The 17,790-nt window shown below is 50.4% G+C and overlaps 2 protein-coding genes across 2 annotated transcripts in view; both read right to left on the bottom strand.

The window, feature by feature from the left end:
- LOC147646696 (uncharacterized) overlaps positions 1-17,790 on the bottom strand; it is a 399,719-nt gene that overhangs the window by 376,556 nt on the left and 5,373 nt on the right. The gene's annotated exons all lie outside the window — the stretch shown is intronic.
- Positions 2,547-15,535, bottom strand: LOC147646697 (uncharacterized). The gene is made up of 14 exons (XM_086873115.1): positions 14,950-15,535; positions 13,245-13,282; positions 12,671-12,802; positions 11,189-11,533; positions 10,653-10,742; positions 10,079-10,253; positions 8,541-8,604; positions 7,796-7,844; positions 7,305-7,417; positions 6,595-6,712; positions 6,072-6,171; positions 5,411-5,607; positions 3,923-4,060; positions 2,547-2,813 (listed from the first exon to the last, which is right to left on the bottom strand). Exons 1-14 carry the CDS (start codon positions 15,026-15,028, stop codon positions 2,694-2,696), a joined length of 1,758 nt encoding a protein of 585 aa, XP_086729241.1. The 5' UTR covers positions 15,029-15,535; the 3' UTR covers positions 2,547-2,693.

Raw genomic sequence — 17,790 nt, 5'->3', positions numbered from 1 at the left:
TTAAATCCCATCTCCGTCTTCATCAGCTCACAGTCACTGTGACACTATTCCTGCATGGAAGAAACAGGCTGGGATGCCCCTTTCTGCTTTTGGTCCTTTTATTGGCAAATGAAATATTCTATTTGAAAACCTTCAAACCCTGGAGTTTCTTTGTATTTTCACCTGAAAATGCTGCCAGCCGAGGTTCCCAAGTGTGTGGTACGTGTTTGTGTGCACAGAGCAAAGGTGTCAGCCTGTGTGCGTGGCCCGGGTGTCTGTCAATGTCCATTGAAGCAGACGGCTGGAAGGGGGCTCTGCCCGCCCTGCGCTGCTCCGGGGCTGGGGCTGGGCTGGCAGAGGCTGCAGAGCGCTCTGAGAGGCACAGCCTCAGCCCCGGCCGCCATCTTGTGCACGGTGGCACAGCCTCAGCCCCGGCCGGCATCTTGTGCACGGTGGCACAGCCTCAGCCCCGGCCGCCATCTTGTGCATGGTGGCACAGCCTCAGCCCCGGCCGCCATCTTGTGCATGGTGGCACAGCCTCAGCCCCAGCCGCCATCTTGTGCATGGTGGCACAGCCTCAGCCCCGGCCGGCATCTTGTGCACGGTGGCACAGCCTCAGCCCCGGCCGCCATCTTGTGCACGGTGGCACAGCCTCAGCCCCGGCCGCCATCTTGTGCATGGTGGCACAGCCTCAGCCCCGGCCGCCATCTCGTGCATGGTGGCAGCTCTGAGGGCTGTGCGAGGGACGCTCTTCCCCAGCGCTGTTTCACGTCCTTTCCTTTCCCGGGATGGCATTTGGAAATATTTCTTTGGCCCTATCAATACACAACTCACTGTCTTACTCACTTCATGCTTAGAAGGTTCTAAGAAGAAAATGAAAAGCATAGTGTGATTACGATGAGCAAAACGTAATCAAGAAAACAGTACTCCATAGTGTAGGGCCTACAGAGCAGGGATTTGTTTATTCAATGCCAGGAGTGAGGAGGAAAGCTCCACCACAAACTCACTTGTCCATTCTTTGCACAGGACAAGCTTTTAAACTTTTTTAACTTGATGGGCACATTCTACTTTCCTAAGCTTCATATTTTCTAATTCTGTGATTATGGAAGCCCTTCCAGCAGGGCTCTGCACGAGATAGTTGTCAGCCTCCTGGTGGTTGTTTTGGATGAAGGCTCAGGAGCTACCTGAATTCAAAAGCCCTATTTGTTACACTTCAACACTTTCCTTTTCTGGGAATTCAACACAAACTTACAGTCAGTAAGTTCTGCAAGTTCTCTTGCTGCGTGAGGCCACATTGTGTATTTCATTCAGCAATTCATGAAGAAAACACAAATTGCCTACTGAGACCCTTCTGCTCCCTCCCAAATCACTACTCAAGAACAAGCCTCAGGCACATGCCCATAGTCCCTCTCTGCCAGCAGCTCCGAGGTGCATTGCACAGTGCTTGCGGTGCCCTAGAGAGCACCAAGCAGGCTGGCCTGGTGCCCCTGAATATTTCTGCAAAGCCCTCTGCATTTCACACCTTTGCTGTGGCTCAGTGCAGAGCTCCAGGATTGCAGGCGCTTGGTCCCAGAGCTGTGTGAGGCAGTGGCTCGTGCAGATGTGCCCCAACTTGCTGTCACTGCCTCACACTGGCCTCGTTCCCCTGGCAGAAATGCCGTGCCTGAAGGACACTGCCCTGTGCTGGAGCCTGCGGAGCAGCCCGGCTCCCTCCCCCTGTGCCCAGAGTGCTGCACACACTGCTGACCATTGCCAGGAGTTCCAGGGCAGGCGGCAGAAGAGCAGCACTGGTCAGGCAGGGCAGCAGCCCTGGGCTGCTCTTTGCCTTTCTCTTGTCCTGTGCAGACTCCAGACAGCCCATGGCACCAGTGTGTGCTGTGCCCAGCACGGCGCCGCTTCCCCTCAGGAGCAGCCAGCTGCCAGCTTGGCTCTGAGAGCGGAGGATTTGCCTGGTGCCAGCAAGAGGCAGCCAGGGCCAGGCTGCTGCCTCTTGCAGCTCCAAGGGCCTCCTTCCAGCCTGCCTCTGCCGAGGCTCAGGCTTCTCTGGGCTCTGTCAGGGCTCTGCTGGGGCTCCAGCCTGGCCAAGGCCGGGCCCGCTCTCACCTCACAGGCGCTGACAGCTCTGCACCACAGGAGACCTTGCACAGCACCCTCACTGCTCTTTCTGCTTTCTCTCTTCAGCCAGACTGTCCTCCAGCCAAAGAGATTTCTCTTAGGGATACAAATCCAAGTGGCAGGAACCCAAATACTCTCGAGTCACATCTGCACAGCCTGCATCTGCACAGGATGTTTGCGTTGCACCGCTCCTCCTTTGGTTTTTCCTGCAAATGCCATTGCTGTTTCTGCCTCAAATAGAAATGCCAGAGCTGGGCAAAACTTGGCCAGTTGGCCATATTCCAAAGGCAGTGTGGTCTGGAGAGGATGAATGAAGAGGAGCCTTCCCCCCTTACAAACTGTACCAAAGAAGCCATCAATGTCACTTTCCACCTCTAAGAAAAAACTGACAGTTCAGAAGGAAATGTTGAGCTTTCTCACAGGGTCAGAAGGAGAGAAATGTTCCAAAGGAGTTGAGATTTTAGAAATTTTATTTAAAATCCTACTCTACAATCCTACACTACAAACCTACACTACCATCCTGCACTACAATCCTACTCTATAATCCTATTCTACAATCCTACTCTGCAATCCTACTCTATAATCCTACTCTAAGTTTTTCATGGAGAAGACAGTTTATAAATTGATTGTTGCATTCCTGCCTCCTCCTTCCACTTCTTCACTGCAACGATGAGAGGTGCCAAGCTGGACCCAGGCATGGCCGATGTTATAAATTGATGCTGCAGAAAGGAAAATAAAACAACAAGAAAGCATGATTTTTCCAATCTAAGAGCTTCAAAGGCAGGGGAATACTTTTGAAATTAAATGGGGATTGAGTCAGAGTAGGTCAGGAGCATGGGGCAAGAGTGGCACAGGTTGCCCCAAGAGCTGGTAGGTGGCCCACCCCTGGAAATATCTGAGGTGTGAGTATCCTGATCTCTTGAAAGATGTCCCTGCTCATTGCAGGACACAGACTAGGTGACCTTTCCATGTCCCTGTGTGTTAGTTTGAGATGAATTGACATTTAGGGAAAGAAGTAAGAAACCCCGCACGGAAGTGATTTCTTTGAGAGAAGCTGCTGGGAGCTTCCTCTGTGCCTGAGACAGGCCAATGGCTGGCTAGTTCTGAGAACTGACAACATTTTGCACCATTTAGAAATGAGATGTGCCTCTGTGATGATGCACATTTTGAAAACCACCAGCCCGGGCACTGGCCCTCTTTGCTTCCGGAGCCCGAAGGTAACGGAGCTCTGGTGAGGCCGGCCCTGCTCGCCCACGGCCTGTGCTCCTGGGGGAGGCCGGGCCAGAGCCCAGCGGCTCCCGGGCGGGGGATGGAGGCTGCGGGACCCCGGCCCCAGGCTGGGCCAGGCCACGGCTGCTGACATCTTGCCCACACTAAACCCTCTCCCCGGCGTGCAGCGACGGCTCCAGGCCGAGCCTCCCCTCCCAGCGGCTCCCGGGCAGAGAGAGGGGCCCAGCACAGCCTGAAATCCAACACCGTGACTGCCATGACCTGGGTGAGATTGAACCCTTTCACTGCACAGGTGAGACCTTTCTTATTCTTGTGGGCCTGCTAATAAAATTTGTTATTCCTTTGAAGTTTGAAGCCTGTTTTGCCCTTCTCCGAATCCAGAGCTCCCAGCAAGAAATGAGTAAGTGCCCTGGTGATTTTAGCCAGCGCTAAAACCCAGCACTCCCTGCCAGCCCAGCCCAGTCTAGGATTGCTCCCCACTGTCAGCTGAACAGCACCAAGGTTGGAAGGGAGGAGGATGGGGGCTCATCTGATGCCTTGGATTTCAGTGGAGGAGGAGCCCATCCCTGTTTCACCTGCAGCCCTTTTGGCATTTTACCTGCAGCAGCTCCTTGGCAGACCAGCGCTGCGCCTCGCCTTTCTGCAGGCAGCATCTCAGGAAGTCACGCAGCAAAGGCGAGAATTGCTCGGGCTGCCGCAGCTGTGGGGTCCCTTCTGTGGCTATGTGGAATTTAGCCTGGGGAAAAAGGAAACACAAGGCTCCACCTGCTTCTTTCCCATCTGGAACTGCTCTCCCAGAGCCCATTGTTCCAGCTCCACTCTGCAGTGGCAGTTTTTGCCCTGGCAGAGAGGCAGAGATGACTTTCCTGTAGCATTTGGATGACGACTTTCCTGTATCATGAAAAAACCCAAGCCCCAAAGCCACAGCTCTGCCAACATCCAGCAGATCTTGCCTTGGCAGCTGATTTCATTGCCTGATCTAGTTAGTGGCAACTTCATCAGCAAATACGTGTTTCCTTCTCGGAGGATTCCCAGCAGCTTGGCAGCCTTTTTGGAAGAGGGATTTTGCTATTCTAACTAACTCTACTATTTCCAAGGATTCTTACATGAAAAGAATCTCTGCAGTGCTTGTTGGTCCCTTAAGCACAGCTGCCATAAAACAAAACTCATCAGGCTTTCTGTACTGCTCTTGAAAATGATGGTAATTGGAAGAAAAGAAAGGAAATGCAGCAGGTGTTCCTCAGGGAAGGAAACAATCCTTTGGAATCTCATTTTCAACACAGACTCATTAAGATGCCTCCACAAATGTATTGGGTTGAAAATGCCTGTTTGGGCACACAGGAGCCACCTGCAGCTCTGTCTCTCAGCACTCTGAAAGTTTCAGGTTCCTTTATGTGGCAAAAGGAAAATATTCATGGTGAAATCAGAAGTGTCATCCCTGTGGTAACCCTGTGCTCGTTGGATTCTCAAGTCAATGCATTAACGCTGTGCCCATCCCAGAAAGTGCCAGGAAACAAACAGGAGGTTTTGGCAGGCTCTCCCCGTCAGCAGGCTCCAGCTTAGTGATATGGAGAAAGTGGCTTGGGTTAGGAAAGAAGGTGGTCACTGAGTGTCTCAGCAGCACTGCACAAGAAGCAGAAGAGACTCTGGCTTTACAGCCTCATCTCCAGGTTTCAGGCAAGTTTCCCTGTGAGAAGAATGGGGCTGCACCTCTTCTCTCAAAAGCACTGTTTTAGAAACTTGGTTTGCTTTGAGTTTCTTTGCTTCATTTCTGGAAAGATAACACCAGCTCTGAGATGCTTGTTTCCTATTCTTGGGGCCATCTACACAGCCAAAAGAGCTGGAATGACTTCTAAGGCAAAGCAAAATGCTGCCTGAGAATGGAGATGGTTTGGGCGAGGTAAGGCTTGAGTTCCCCCAGTGCTGCAACCAAAGCTCCAGCAGATGCTGATGTGCTGCAGGGCCATTTGTAGAAGGGGCCTTGGTGGAAGTACTTCCAGCAGATGGCCATGGGATTTTGTGCAGTGAGCAGAGAACACGGGACAGGTGAGAAAGACAGCGGGATCAGAGAGTATTTGCTCCTTACCGATTGAGCAGTGAAACTGTCATAAGGAGTTTTTTGTTCGGCCATTTCAATTGCCACAATTCCAAAAGACCACACGTCCACTTTGGGGCCATATGGTTGACGCTTCACCACTTCAGGTGCCATCCACCAAGGAGTCCCGGTCACCGAGCACCGCTGATTTTGCTCAGGGGTGAGCTGAGCAGAAAGGCCAAAATCAGCTGAGGAGAAAGCAAAATACTCTTTTAATTTTAATACTCTCAATTAGGAAACCAAGCCAGAGAATTCCCCAGTGGAAGTTTGAGAATGTGCAGTTGAATTTCCTGGACAACACTCCCTGCTCTCTTTCCTTAGGGCTTTAGCCAAGGAAATATGAATTGGCCACTTCAAACATCCCCCCATTTCTTACACTTCCTCCAGCAGTGCCTTTTGTTCCCCTGAAGGTTTAGATTGCAGCTCCCTCCCTCTGGAAGGAACACACACAGACACACACAGAGCAATAGCACTCTTGGCTGCTTGTGGTTCCTTGTCATAGCTGTGTGAACCCTGCAACTGTGCCTTCAGCCCACAGCAGGGGGGACCCCTGCACTGCCAGCAGCAGCATTTTTGGGGAGCTGGCAGTCACTGAAAGCAGCCCCACACCCCCCATTCCTGGAAGGCTGAAGCTGAGCAAGAATACACTGACCCAGCTTGACAGAGCCGTCGGTTCTGAGAAGGATGTTGTTGCTCTTGACATCTCGATGGATCACATGGTTGGAGTGAAGAAAATCCAGTCCTTGCAGGCACTGAGAGAGAAAAGAGAACCAGGGGGGCAAAAAGTAGTGCTGTGAGTTCATCGCACAAGCAAGGAAACAGCTGTGGAAGGTTCCCTTTGCAGGGGAATGGGGAGGAATGGCAGAACACAGCGCCATTGAGAGCAAGAGCCTGCTGCTCCCACAGTAGCAGAGCAGCACCTTTCTCAGTGGAGAACTGCAAATGCCAATGCAAGAGACAGAGATAGAATACAAGAGCAGGGGATAAGAGTACAGGAAGTGAGTCCAGTGAGTGTAGGGGCACTGACAGACAGTTCCCTTGAGATGCTCTTGCTTGCCCATAGCCAAGCAGCAACACAGAAACCAAGCTTGGCCCATGAAATCACTCCCATTCTGAGCCCCTGTTTCCCAGACAATGCAGCTCAAGGCCTTGGAAGCACAGATGGGATCCCTGACCTCCCGACTGACAGCTGCAATCTCTCCTTCAGACATTTGAATCTCGTCGATGAGATCTCTCAGAGTGCCTCCGTCCATGTACTCCATCACCAGCCAGAGTTCCTCATGCACAAGGTAGCTGAAAAAAGGAAACAAGGCCATGCAGGTGAACATGCACGCCTAGGTTGGTTTTTTGCTTGAGTCTTGTTTCTGGGTCCCTTGGAGACAAGGGCAGAAGTAAAGGCATAGACATTGCCTCTAGGCTGTGCAGTGTTTGCAGTCTGTGCTGTCTCAAGGAGAAAGGCAGTTTAGGAAGAGCCCAGATAAAAAACCTGTCACGCATGGCATTTCTGGAAATAAGCACCTAGTCTTCCTGGCATGCACAGCAATGGAAAAGAGGGGCAACAATGCAAGGGCAATCCTCTCTTGGATGGTTCATCAGCATTTAAGAAACTTGAAAAACTGAGTCCCAAAGAACTGTGGAGGCAATGAACTTACAAGGTATTGAATTCTTAAGATAGGGCTGATGCAGGTTTTTGAACAATTTTCAGTCTGCATTTGCCAGGGTGGATTCATGCAGACAAAATGCAGTCTCTTCCCATCCATTGGAGATAAGTAGAGAAATAATCATTAACAACTCTATTTCCTGCCACTGACCAAAGTGGGGTTTTAAGCTCTCATGCTTGTAGTATGTAAAGAAACATTCAAGGGATAGGACCGTGACCACTCACCTGGCTAAGTAATTCACGATCCTGGGACTCCTATTACTCTCCATGATCCTGATTTCATTCATGGTTAGTATCTTCCTATTCACTCCTTGCACATTTATTTTCTTTATGGCCACCTCAAATGACATTGAAAAGGAGTAACTTGAGACAATTGGTAGCATGAGACCACAACACACATGGAGCAAGTGATTTTGGAATGGCACAGCCAAGCTGAACCAAAGTGCCTTGTGATTAGACCTCATCACCGGAGTAATTAGGGAGTGACATTCCAACAGCCCATTTCTCTGCTCCCTTGGGGGTCAGTTACAGGACATGTGGCCACTGGCAATTTGCCTTGTCCACAAAGCCTGTTCCAAGTGCAATTTGCAGGCTGGCTCCAGTCTGTGCTTCTTGTGCCTTTTCAGCACAGCTCTACTCAAAGCTCCAGCCACAGCTGTCAGCAGTGGGGAAAGGCCTGGAGAGCAGCAGAGGCTGCAGGGGCTGTTGACATTTACCTCTCCTCCTGTTGCAATGTCAAGTGCTCTGGAAACCTCTCCAAAACCCCTAGAAAAAAAACAGCAGCAAAGAAAGGAGAAGCCATTTAGATCTTGCAGTGGAAGCCAGTCCAGACAGGAGAGCTCTGCTGTAAATGCCTAAAAGCTGCAGGTTGCAGGAGGGGTCTGCCAGAAGGCAGATGATGCATTTTCCCCTCAAGTGCCTGGGCACTGGGCCTGTTCCTGAAGCCTTGGGCTTTACTGCCTCAGCTCCAAAAGGCAGCTTATTCCTTCATCTCGGCTATCAGCTTCTAAACTGTGCAATTCTAATCCTGAGCATGGAGTATTTCCTGTAGCAAACTCTTGGAGAGAAATGTTCCTGAGAACTGTTATCTGACAGCTCTCATTGGGGGTAGGTTGTGCTTTCAGGCAAGCAAGATTCTTCTCCTTTCATTAGTGTGGCCAGATGATTTGGAGACATCCAAAAATGTGAAGGAAATGAATCCTGAGCTGTCCCACACTTGAGAGACAAGCAGATTTCCCAGGTTCTGTTCCTTGCTGCAGGCAAGACCTTGGCAGCATGGAGATGTCTTTGACAATGCCTTCTGAGCACACTTGACAAATTCTGGCCAGTACTGAGACATGGGGCAGACTAAGCCCGCTGTCTAAACATGTGGACAACTTGTCTGACTTCCCACTTGATGGATATTCCCCCAGTGAAACACCTGGCCCGTGGCTGTGTAGACGTGACTGTGGTTGGACTTACCCTCTGCCAAGACTTTCCAGTTCAATGTATTTTGTGATGGGATTTTCCTTGTTCACCATCCTCCCTGAGGGAAACAAAATGCAAGATGCTGACTTTCAGGCAGAGATCCGAACTTGCAGGAGATGCCAAAGGCAGCCCCGCTGTCTGGGGCTCTGAACCCTCTGTGGTCAGCTGGGCAGCAAGCACAGCAGCAACAAGACAGGCAGTTGTGCAGTACAAATGGGCAGCAGAGAGACTGATTTTGTCCAGTCCTTGGAAGGAAATGAAGCACAGAGAGCACAGCAGGGCACAGCACAAGGCTGGCAAAGGCCAAGCATGAGCACTGACAAGCAATGGCAAGAAGACACAGCCAGCCTGAGCCCCTGACAAGCTGTGGCCCCCGTTCAGGACACAACAGCATTGCCTTGGAGATCAGACACAGCCAGGTGCAGATCAAGGCCCTTTTGTGTCCCTGCAGGTGAAGGTAGACACCAAATCAGCTGGGATCTTTTCTCAGCCCCACCAGGTCTTTTCTGAGAGCACAGCACTGGCAGCTGTTATGGGCAAGAAGCAGATTAAATGGGTTGTGCTGCAGAATCACAAAGGGCTTGATGTGTTTTCCCAGAGACTGATCTGAGCAGGGCTTGGGCCAATAGGTAGGATTCTAAGAGTCATGGGAATGGCTGGGAATCAGGGATGAAAAAGTGCCATGGATCTGAGGAATACACAGCACAGGGGCTGCAGGCTCGCTCCTGAGAAATGCCTGCAGTGCTGTTTTATCTGATCACACCACGTCGATGTGTCTCTTGGACACATCTTTAGAAAAATAAAACTAGGATACTAATTACAGATTGTTATACAAGTATCTGTTTCTTCATTGTGGGCCCAATGAAAACATCTCTTGCTCTCTGTTTCTGCTGTCACCTGATGTTCTTTCAAAGGAGTCCTCACTGACAAAAATACAGCATTCTCATAAAAACCTTGTAGATGTAGTAGAGGCAATAAAAACAGTCCTAAAAATGACACCAGTAAGACACATGGGGCAGAACAGCTCTTTCAGGATGGAGAAAAAAAAACCTACCAAAAAACCACCAAAGCCAAAACAAAAATCTATAAAAAACACCACACAGAAAACAGAACCACAACAAAAAGACAAAATCCCAAATCAGTTTCTGTGAAGTCTTTTGGTGCTGACAACAGGTGGGAAGTCGGGAGTCTAAGGAGAATTTAGGAATTAAATACTCTGTTCAGTTTGGCCACTAGCACACAGAACTTGCATAGATCATTTGCTGGGCCACAGCCTTCTGCTGATCCAAGAACAATTCCTGCTTCTGCCTTTAGTGGCAAGGGAATGCCAGGCAAAGCCGAGCCAGTCCAAGCTGCCCTCAGAGGCAGCAGGAACAGCCAGAGCGCTCTCTCGCTGCCTCAGAGCACAGCAGTTCCTGTGGGGAGTCCTAAATGTCTCTGGGACACCAAAGTGAGGAGGATCATTTGCTACAGCTCTGCTGGCACGTGCACACAATACACTGTCCCTCAGACAAGAAATACACCAGACGTACTCAGTTGCTCCACGAAGTCTCCCAGGCTCTCCTGGAGCTGAGCAGCAGATGTGTCACTGCTGGAAATGGACAAACTGCCCCGGCTCCACTGCTCAGCTTGGGCAACAAAGGCTCCTTTAGATGCTGCTGCTGCTGCTGCTGCTACAGCAGATTGAATGGAAGAGCCTGTGTAGATCTGCGAGAAGAAAGGAGTTTGTGTCAGAAAGCTGGCTGGCAGAGATTACCCCGAGTTCCCTTTTCAAATGCAAGCCGTTAGGAAGTTGCTGTTAGCCACATGCAAAGCTCATCAGCTGGATTTTTTGGATGCCCGCTTCTGGAACCAAATGGTCAAAACCCAAGGTTGGTTTTAATCAAGTTGATGGCCAGTTTCATATTCCATTTTCCTGGATTTTCTGAAGGATGACTGCAACAACGACCATTGCACTTCCTCCCAAGGATCCCTTTCCCCCTCCAAGGGCTGCAGACACATTTGCAGCTCCTTGTTCTAATGTTGGAGCTCCTCCCCCTCAGTCCTCTTTTCCTGCACCATCTTCAGAAGGTGCTCAGCCTGCAGCACTTGTGCTTGGGACAGTACCTGTGCCTGCCGCCGACCTTGGGGCTCTTCATCAGCCGGCATTTGCTGGAAGCCTTCGCAGGCTGCCAGGTGAGATATCAACACGTCCACCTCAAGTCAAAGAGAACAAAGCAGTCAGAGACCACAGCTTGTCCCTGTGTGCCAAGGCTCATTGACTGTGAGCAAAGGGAAAGAGCAGGACAGCAGCAGATTCACCAAGGGATACAGACAGCTTGCAGCTTGTATTCCAAATCTGTCTGGGGGACTGTGTTCACTTGCAAAAAGCCCTGAAGAAACAAGGAGAGCAGGAGCAGGCCAGCAGGAATCCCTTGAGATGAGTGCTGGCAAAAGGGGCAAATGACTGGTGCCACTGTCCAGGGCAGCAGCTGAGATTGAGCACAGCAGGAAATGTCCTTCCAAGCAGCTGGGATAGACACTACAGCAGGATGGCACTGAGAGGCATCAGCCCAGCCCCCTGCTGCTCTGCAGAGGAAAGGCAAGAAGGGCAGAAAGCACCAGACTGCAGTGACTGCTGTGCCTATCGCTCTTTCACTCACTCGATTTTCTAGAGCCTCTTGCTGCTGAGCGAGGAGATCTAATTTCTCTTGGATGATTCTCCTTTCTTCCTCCAGCCTGTTCTCCCTTGCCCTGATCCTAGCCTCAGCTTCCTGCAGCTCTGCCAGAAGCTCCTCCTCGGAGGCCTGTGAAGAACGACAGAGAGGAATTTCCATGAGTGGAGTGTCTGCCTCACTTTCACTCACCTGGTTTCGTTGATTTCCTCTCTGCCAGTGGAGATTCATCTCCTCCTCGATGTTTCTCCTTTCTTCCTCAGGCCTCCTCTTCACTGCCATGATGGCCATCGGAGCTTCGGGCAGCTCTGCTTGGGGCTCTGCCTCGATGTTCTGTACACACAAATGGAGAGCAAGTGCCTGGGAGCTGCCCTTTTCAGGCCTGCCCTGCCACTCCTGCCCTTCTGACATCTACACTCTTGTTAGAAATCCTGCTCAGTCAGGAGACAAGGATGTGTGCAATTGGATCCTCTGCTGCAGGTCAGAGAGCCTCTATGGCCACCTCAGGATATGGAAGAGGACCAAGGTGTTTCTCCTCCCTCTTTTGTCAGCTGAGAATTCTGAGTGGCACTGACAGAGATCCTCAAAAGGCCCCACCAACAAATTAATTGACACACCCCTAGGGATGCCAATGAAGGAAGCCATGGGTCATGTAATGCATGTATGACCAAAGTCAGCAAAAACCACCTAAACCATGGAATTGTCTCACCTCACTAGGACAGGCAGAAATTTACAGGTTAAACAGGGAGTGTCAGGACAGAAGAGGCAGGAGGAGGAAAACAGCTCTAAGGAGAAAAAACAACCATCTCTAAAGGGGTTCTTAGCAACAAAAGACAGCACTCAAGGACTTGCAGCTTTGCCCCCACACTAGGCTCCAATGCAGTTTCCAAAGCTGCAGACTTCACCACAAAACGTATCAAAAGAAACTTGCCACTTGTGGATTTTGCCTCAGAAGAAGGGTTCAGAACTACACAGTTTGTTTCTTTGGCCACACAGGACAAGAATGGCTGGCCACAGCTGCATGGACAACACAATCATCTCCTTGCAGCTTATCAAAAGCCAAAAGACAGGTGGCCTAAAAGACTCTGCAGAAGTGAAGAATTACTCCAGAAAACTGCAGAACACTTCTCCAGGTCATCCTGAGGTTTCCAAAAAGAGACAGCAAACAAAGCAAGCCCTGTGAGCCCCAGAAATGCCATGTGAGCCCTTGGCCATGGCTTGGCAGAAGCCAAGAGACAGAGCTTCCCTGAGCCAAGCAGCCAGCTGCTCACCCGCAGGCAGCAGCGCTTTGGGGCCTCAGCACGACGGCTCAAAGCCCAATTTCCAGCTGCCACGGGATGGGGGAATGGCTGGGTGCTGGCAGGACTCCAGCACTCAGCATCCTCAGCCAGCAACAGCAAGTGCTGGCTGCTCAGAAACTTGCAGCTCTGCCTTGCACTAAAGACAGCAGCACCCAGCACTGGCACTTACTGTCTGGGCATGGTCAGGCTGGGCTGTGACCACAGCTGGAGGCTCGTGCTCCTTTTGCTCATTTTGCTCCTCTTTGGCCTCTTCTCCAGGAGCAGAGGGAGCCACAGCAGAGTCTGCTCTTGCTTCTGGGCTCTGTGGACAGATGGTGGAGTTAGGGACAGGCAGCTCCCTATCATTTAGAACCTTATTTCTCTTCAGCTCGATTTCTACAACCAGCTCTACCAAGCACAAATCATCAGCTTTGATAGCAATGGGATTCTGAGTCTCTCCAACTAAATTAAAATGGGTTAATTCAGCCAGGCTGCAAATAGTTCTGAATTAGAGAGTTCACCCTGGCTACTATCAGCAAGCAACGTTCTCTCTGCAAATCTGAGCTTTGAGTTCTTTTAAAGCTCTGCAATGAAAATTAGGAAATAGCCAACAATGCCTTTGCTATTGCTGTTTTAAACATGGAAATGGATCTTCTTTCAGCCCACCCAGCTGGCCCTCTGCACTCTACTGCCACAGGCCAAGCTCACAGTTCCCTGCACAATTCTGAAACACCAGGAACATCAAATGTTCCTTTCTGACTCACCTCAGGATCGGCACCTCTGAACACACGGCTCAGATGACCTGCAGTGGGCAAGGAAAAGGAACCAAATTCTTTGAGAAAACTGGAGAGAACCGTGGCCTATTTAGAACAGCATCTGAGAAGATCTCCCAGTCTACATTTTCAAAGGTGTCCTGCTTGACTGGTGTGGTTTAAAGCAACAACTTCAAAAAAATCACTAGAAAAGTTACTTGTATCTTGCAGTGAGATATGGATTAGAACAAGAGCAAAACAGGCTTAAAACTTAAATGGAATAAAGAAAGTTCATTAACAAAAACTACAAGAATAAGAAACCAGAATAAAACTTCCAGAACAACCCTTCTCTCCCCCACTACCCAACCATTCCCTTGTTTACATGACAACATAGAGACAAAAATACTTTGGAACTTTGGTGTTTACAACAGTCCCAATTCCTGCTGGAGTCTTTTCATCAGTCTTTGTAGAGAAACAAAAGTCTTCTTCTGCTATCTATGGAGTTTTTCACAAGAAAACTATTTTTCTTCATAGCTTTCTATTTCTCTGATGCCAGCTGTCAGGAAATCTGCCATCAGTTATCTCCTCCCATTTCCCATCACTCTGAGGTGTGTTATGGGTCATGAGTCTAGGGATGTCATTTTTAAGAATGAGTTATTCATAGACAAAAGTTCTCTTTATCTGTTTTTCTGAGCCCCCCTGGAAACAGAAGTTTTCTTTTTGCTTCTTAAAAGCCCAAATCTTCAACTCTTACTTCTCCCCCTCTGTTCCAGCATCTCACAGTGTCACAACTACTTCATCATTTGCTCAAAATCCTCACTTGGAAACACTCCATTCCTCCCAATATACTCTGTCATGAATTAAAGGAGGTTTTATTCAGAAAACTACTGTCCATCTCCATAGCTTTAACAGAAAAATATTTCAGCTTATTAAAAGCATCTCCTTCTTTCTCTTCCCCCTCTAAATTTATTTTTTTTCATCACTGTCTTTGATGGGCTGATGGTTGATCACTCCCTCTCTCTCTCTCTCTGGAAAAAAAGGATTAATCTGCATGTCTCATGCAGGCAGTAAAAGAGTTAAAATCTTGCCAAAGGTGCAGATGTTGATGGTGTCAGGTTTCAGTTCAATGGCAGAAACTGCAAACCAAGTCAGGCCGGCCGGCTCCGTTTCTCCCCCCACCCTGTCCTCTGCAGCCTTGTCCGGCCTGGAGGGGGGGAGGAGGCCGAGACAGAGCCCTGTGACCTCGTCAGAAGCCAGAAACCAAAGAGAGCAAGAAATTCCCGGCCTCACATCTTCAGGTGGTGTTCACAGGTTGATCTCACTTCTCAATAGTTAAAACCGCTGCCAATTCTCACGCATGGCCAGGAATTAGTCAGGAGAAAAAACTCCCATCAGCCTCCAGCAGTTTCAACTTCCCGAGCTCTCAGAGCTATCTTAAAAGTAAAGTCACCCCAAGAGATTGAGCCAGCAAAGTGAGGAAATGCCAGACTCTGCTGCCACAGGTTCTCCCGTGGAGGGAACAGAAGCCCTGCAAATGCTGCCCGCAGCCCCCTGGCTACAGACACCCCGTGTTTTGCTGAAGGTGTTGACAGGAGCTTGACCAAACCAGGGGCATCCTCATGGTCTTTGTGTTTCAATAGCAACCCGGTCACTAAGAAAGAGCAGGGAGACCTACAAAAGCCAGCTCAGGTTCCAGCCAGGGAAAACCTCTACTTACGTGCCAGGTTGGTGAGGTAATATCCAGAATATCCGATGACATAGATGGTGCAAACGGCAGCAGCGAGCTGCTCCATCATTTTTGCCAGTTTGCACACTCTGCTCCACCACAAAAACAAACACGGCTCCTGTCAGTGTGCAGCTGCCCACTGACAAACGCCTCAAGCAGGAGGATGCTCCTGCACTGAGCAAGCCCAAGAGCTGCTCTGACCCTGAGGCCTTCCGTGCACCAAGGCAACCTTAGGATGTCACCACGACAAGGTGGCATCCATGCCCTGACATCACAAAGCCAATGCTCTGCGCTGCTCTGGGAATTGATGCAGAGCAACCCAACCTTCCCTACAGCAAACACAAAATTGCCTGGCAGGTTCTCCTCTGTCACAAAGGGTCACAAATCCTTTGGTGGGCTGTGGGAAATGGAAAGACAGAAACTTCCACAGATACTGAAGGGTTTGATTGACAGCCTTGGAAGGAGCTTGGGTTCATGCAATGCTAAAGGTTCACAGACATTGAGTCGAGAATTCATAAGCTTATGTTCCTATAGCTGCAAGTAAGAATATGCCATAAGCAAATAAAAAACTGCATTGAGTGAGATGGTGGAGAGTTTTCAACTGTAATTGTGTGATTTTATAGAGTAAGCTATGAATCTAAATATTATCCTAAGAAGTACATGTGTGTAGGTGAGCTAGCAGTGTATTGGGTGAAAAGCAGACACAGTGCAGCAGAACTTGGCAAAGGTGAAAGGTGATTAAGTAATAATAAACCTCTTCAATTTAGTGCATTAGCCAAAAAACTCAAATTAGCGAATCTCAGCCACTGCACCAGGCTGAAGCTGAGGATCCCCAGCCAAGCTCAGAGGGAGGAGAACACAGCATTTGTGGGATCCTTTCCAGTCTGACTTGCTTTAGCTGGAGCCTGGGGGAGGAGAGAGCAGGAGAAGGGTTGGCTGAGTCCTCTCCCCTCTGCCTTGCCCTTCTCTGCTGGATCTTCAGTTCATCCCACACCCACCCCAAGACTCCATCCCCATCCTGCTGGTGCTGACGGGATTAAAGGAGATAAAGAGGAGATTAAAAAGATAGAGAGGAGAGAAAAGGAGAAGTTTAAATGCAGTTTAAATATGAAAGAAATGCATATGTTAGTGAGTGCTGAGAGTTGAAAGGGAGCTGAAGGGTTTGGGAAGGGCCAGGAGCCCGTGAAGGGCTCAGGAGCTGCTGCTGCCGGGAGGGAGGAAATGCACCAATGGCTCCCAGCAGAGTCTGTGCTTTGAGGCTCTTTCCCAAACAGCTGCAGGAGGGAAAGCAGCTGAGTTTGGAGGAAGAGTTTTCTGCTGAGGTTTCCTGTTTGGAGCTGTCACAAGCTTGAGCTGCTCAAGGGAAACGCGGCTCTGCTTCCAGCAGGGCCCAACTGCCCGGGAGCACAACTTGGTTCCCTGGCCCTGAGCCAACGGGCAGCAGCAGCTTCTGTTCCCTCCTGGCTCTTGTGTCATTTCCAGCAGCACAAGACACACCAATAAATGCTCCTCCAGAACATGCCATGAGAAACACAACCTGATTTCATTGCATGAAGGAGCTCTGACAGTCCCACGGGCTCAGGTTTGTTTGTCAGTGAACAGAGCAGGGAAAAGCACAGACACATTCCCTGCACAGGGAATTCACAGGAGGAAAGTGCAGCGCTGGAGGATGAGCTTGGATACAACGTTCCCACGGCAGTTTTGGGGATAAAATCGTCAGCAGAGAGAAAAGAAAAAGTCCTACCAAGGGTGGGCTGGGGAGGGCTGGTGCTTCCCGGGAGGCTCCCGAAGCTCAAGAGGACAAAGCCCAGACCTTGTCCAAGCTGCGAGCTGGGTCTGAGCCAGAAACCAGGGGGTGGCAGAGACATTGCTGCTGAAGGGCTTCAGATTGCCAAAGCTAAAGTGTCCAGGATCAAGGAACAACTTGAGGTTACAGAAGTCTCAGTGCCCACGTTCCATCCCCTCATTTCAAGCTGAAAGCGGAGCTCCCCTTGTGATTCTGCTTTTTAATAAAGAATGTCAAACTTCAACAAAATTCCCTTAGAAAGGCCCCATGAAGGTTCACACTGTGAGAGCTCACTCGAGGCAGCCCCAACTCCTGCCCTGGTTCAGTCCCTCTCAAGCCCACTGTGCTTTCCAGCTGCTTTGCTCCAGCTCCTCCCAAATTACCACGAATTCCACTGAACTGAAACAAATCCAAATCCTCGTGGGTCGGGACAAGGGCAGGGAGAGGTCACTCAGGGATCACCATCAGGGGCACAACAGCCCGACATGGGGAAATGCACTGAACTTAGGACTGAGCAAATCAGACCAGGAGAATGAGGATTAAAATCAGTCTTGAGAAACACCTCCTCCCGCTCCTGAACTTTTCTGTCCGGGCCGCTGCTCGCGGGGCACAGAGAGGGGCCCGGCCGTGTCCCTCCAAACCTCCCTGGGAATCACCCCAGAGCCCTCAGCCTTCCTTGTGCCCATCCCCGGGGCCCCTTGTCCCTCCCAGTGGCTCCCGTGGCTCTCCCAGTCCATCCCAGCCTCTCCCAGTCCATCCCAGTCACTCCCAGTGACCCCGCCTGTCCATCTCTTCCATCCGTGGATCTCTCGCCCCTCAGCCAATCAGAGCGCGTCCCTCTGATGACTCATCAGTTGCCGGGCAGATCCACAGAGCCGAGAGCCCCGCGCTGGACTCGGCCTCTCAGTGCCGCGCACTTCATTCCCAGTCCCTCCTAGTGCCAGCACAGTCCCTCCCAGTGCCACCACAGTCCCGCCCAGTGCCACCACAGTCCCGCCCAGTGCCACCACAGTCCCGCTCAGTGCCACCACAGTCCCTCCCAGAGG

This window comes from Cyanistes caeruleus, unplaced genomic scaffold (assembly GCF_971803275.1).
Source record: "Cyanistes caeruleus unplaced genomic scaffold, bCyaCae1.hap1.1 HAP1_SCAFFOLD_87, whole genome shotgun sequence".
NCBI lineage: Eukaryota > Metazoa > Chordata > Aves > Passeriformes > Paridae > Cyanistes > Cyanistes caeruleus.
The sequence above is the reverse complement of the archived record's forward strand: the minus strand, read 5'-3'. Positions and strand labels throughout refer to the sequence as shown.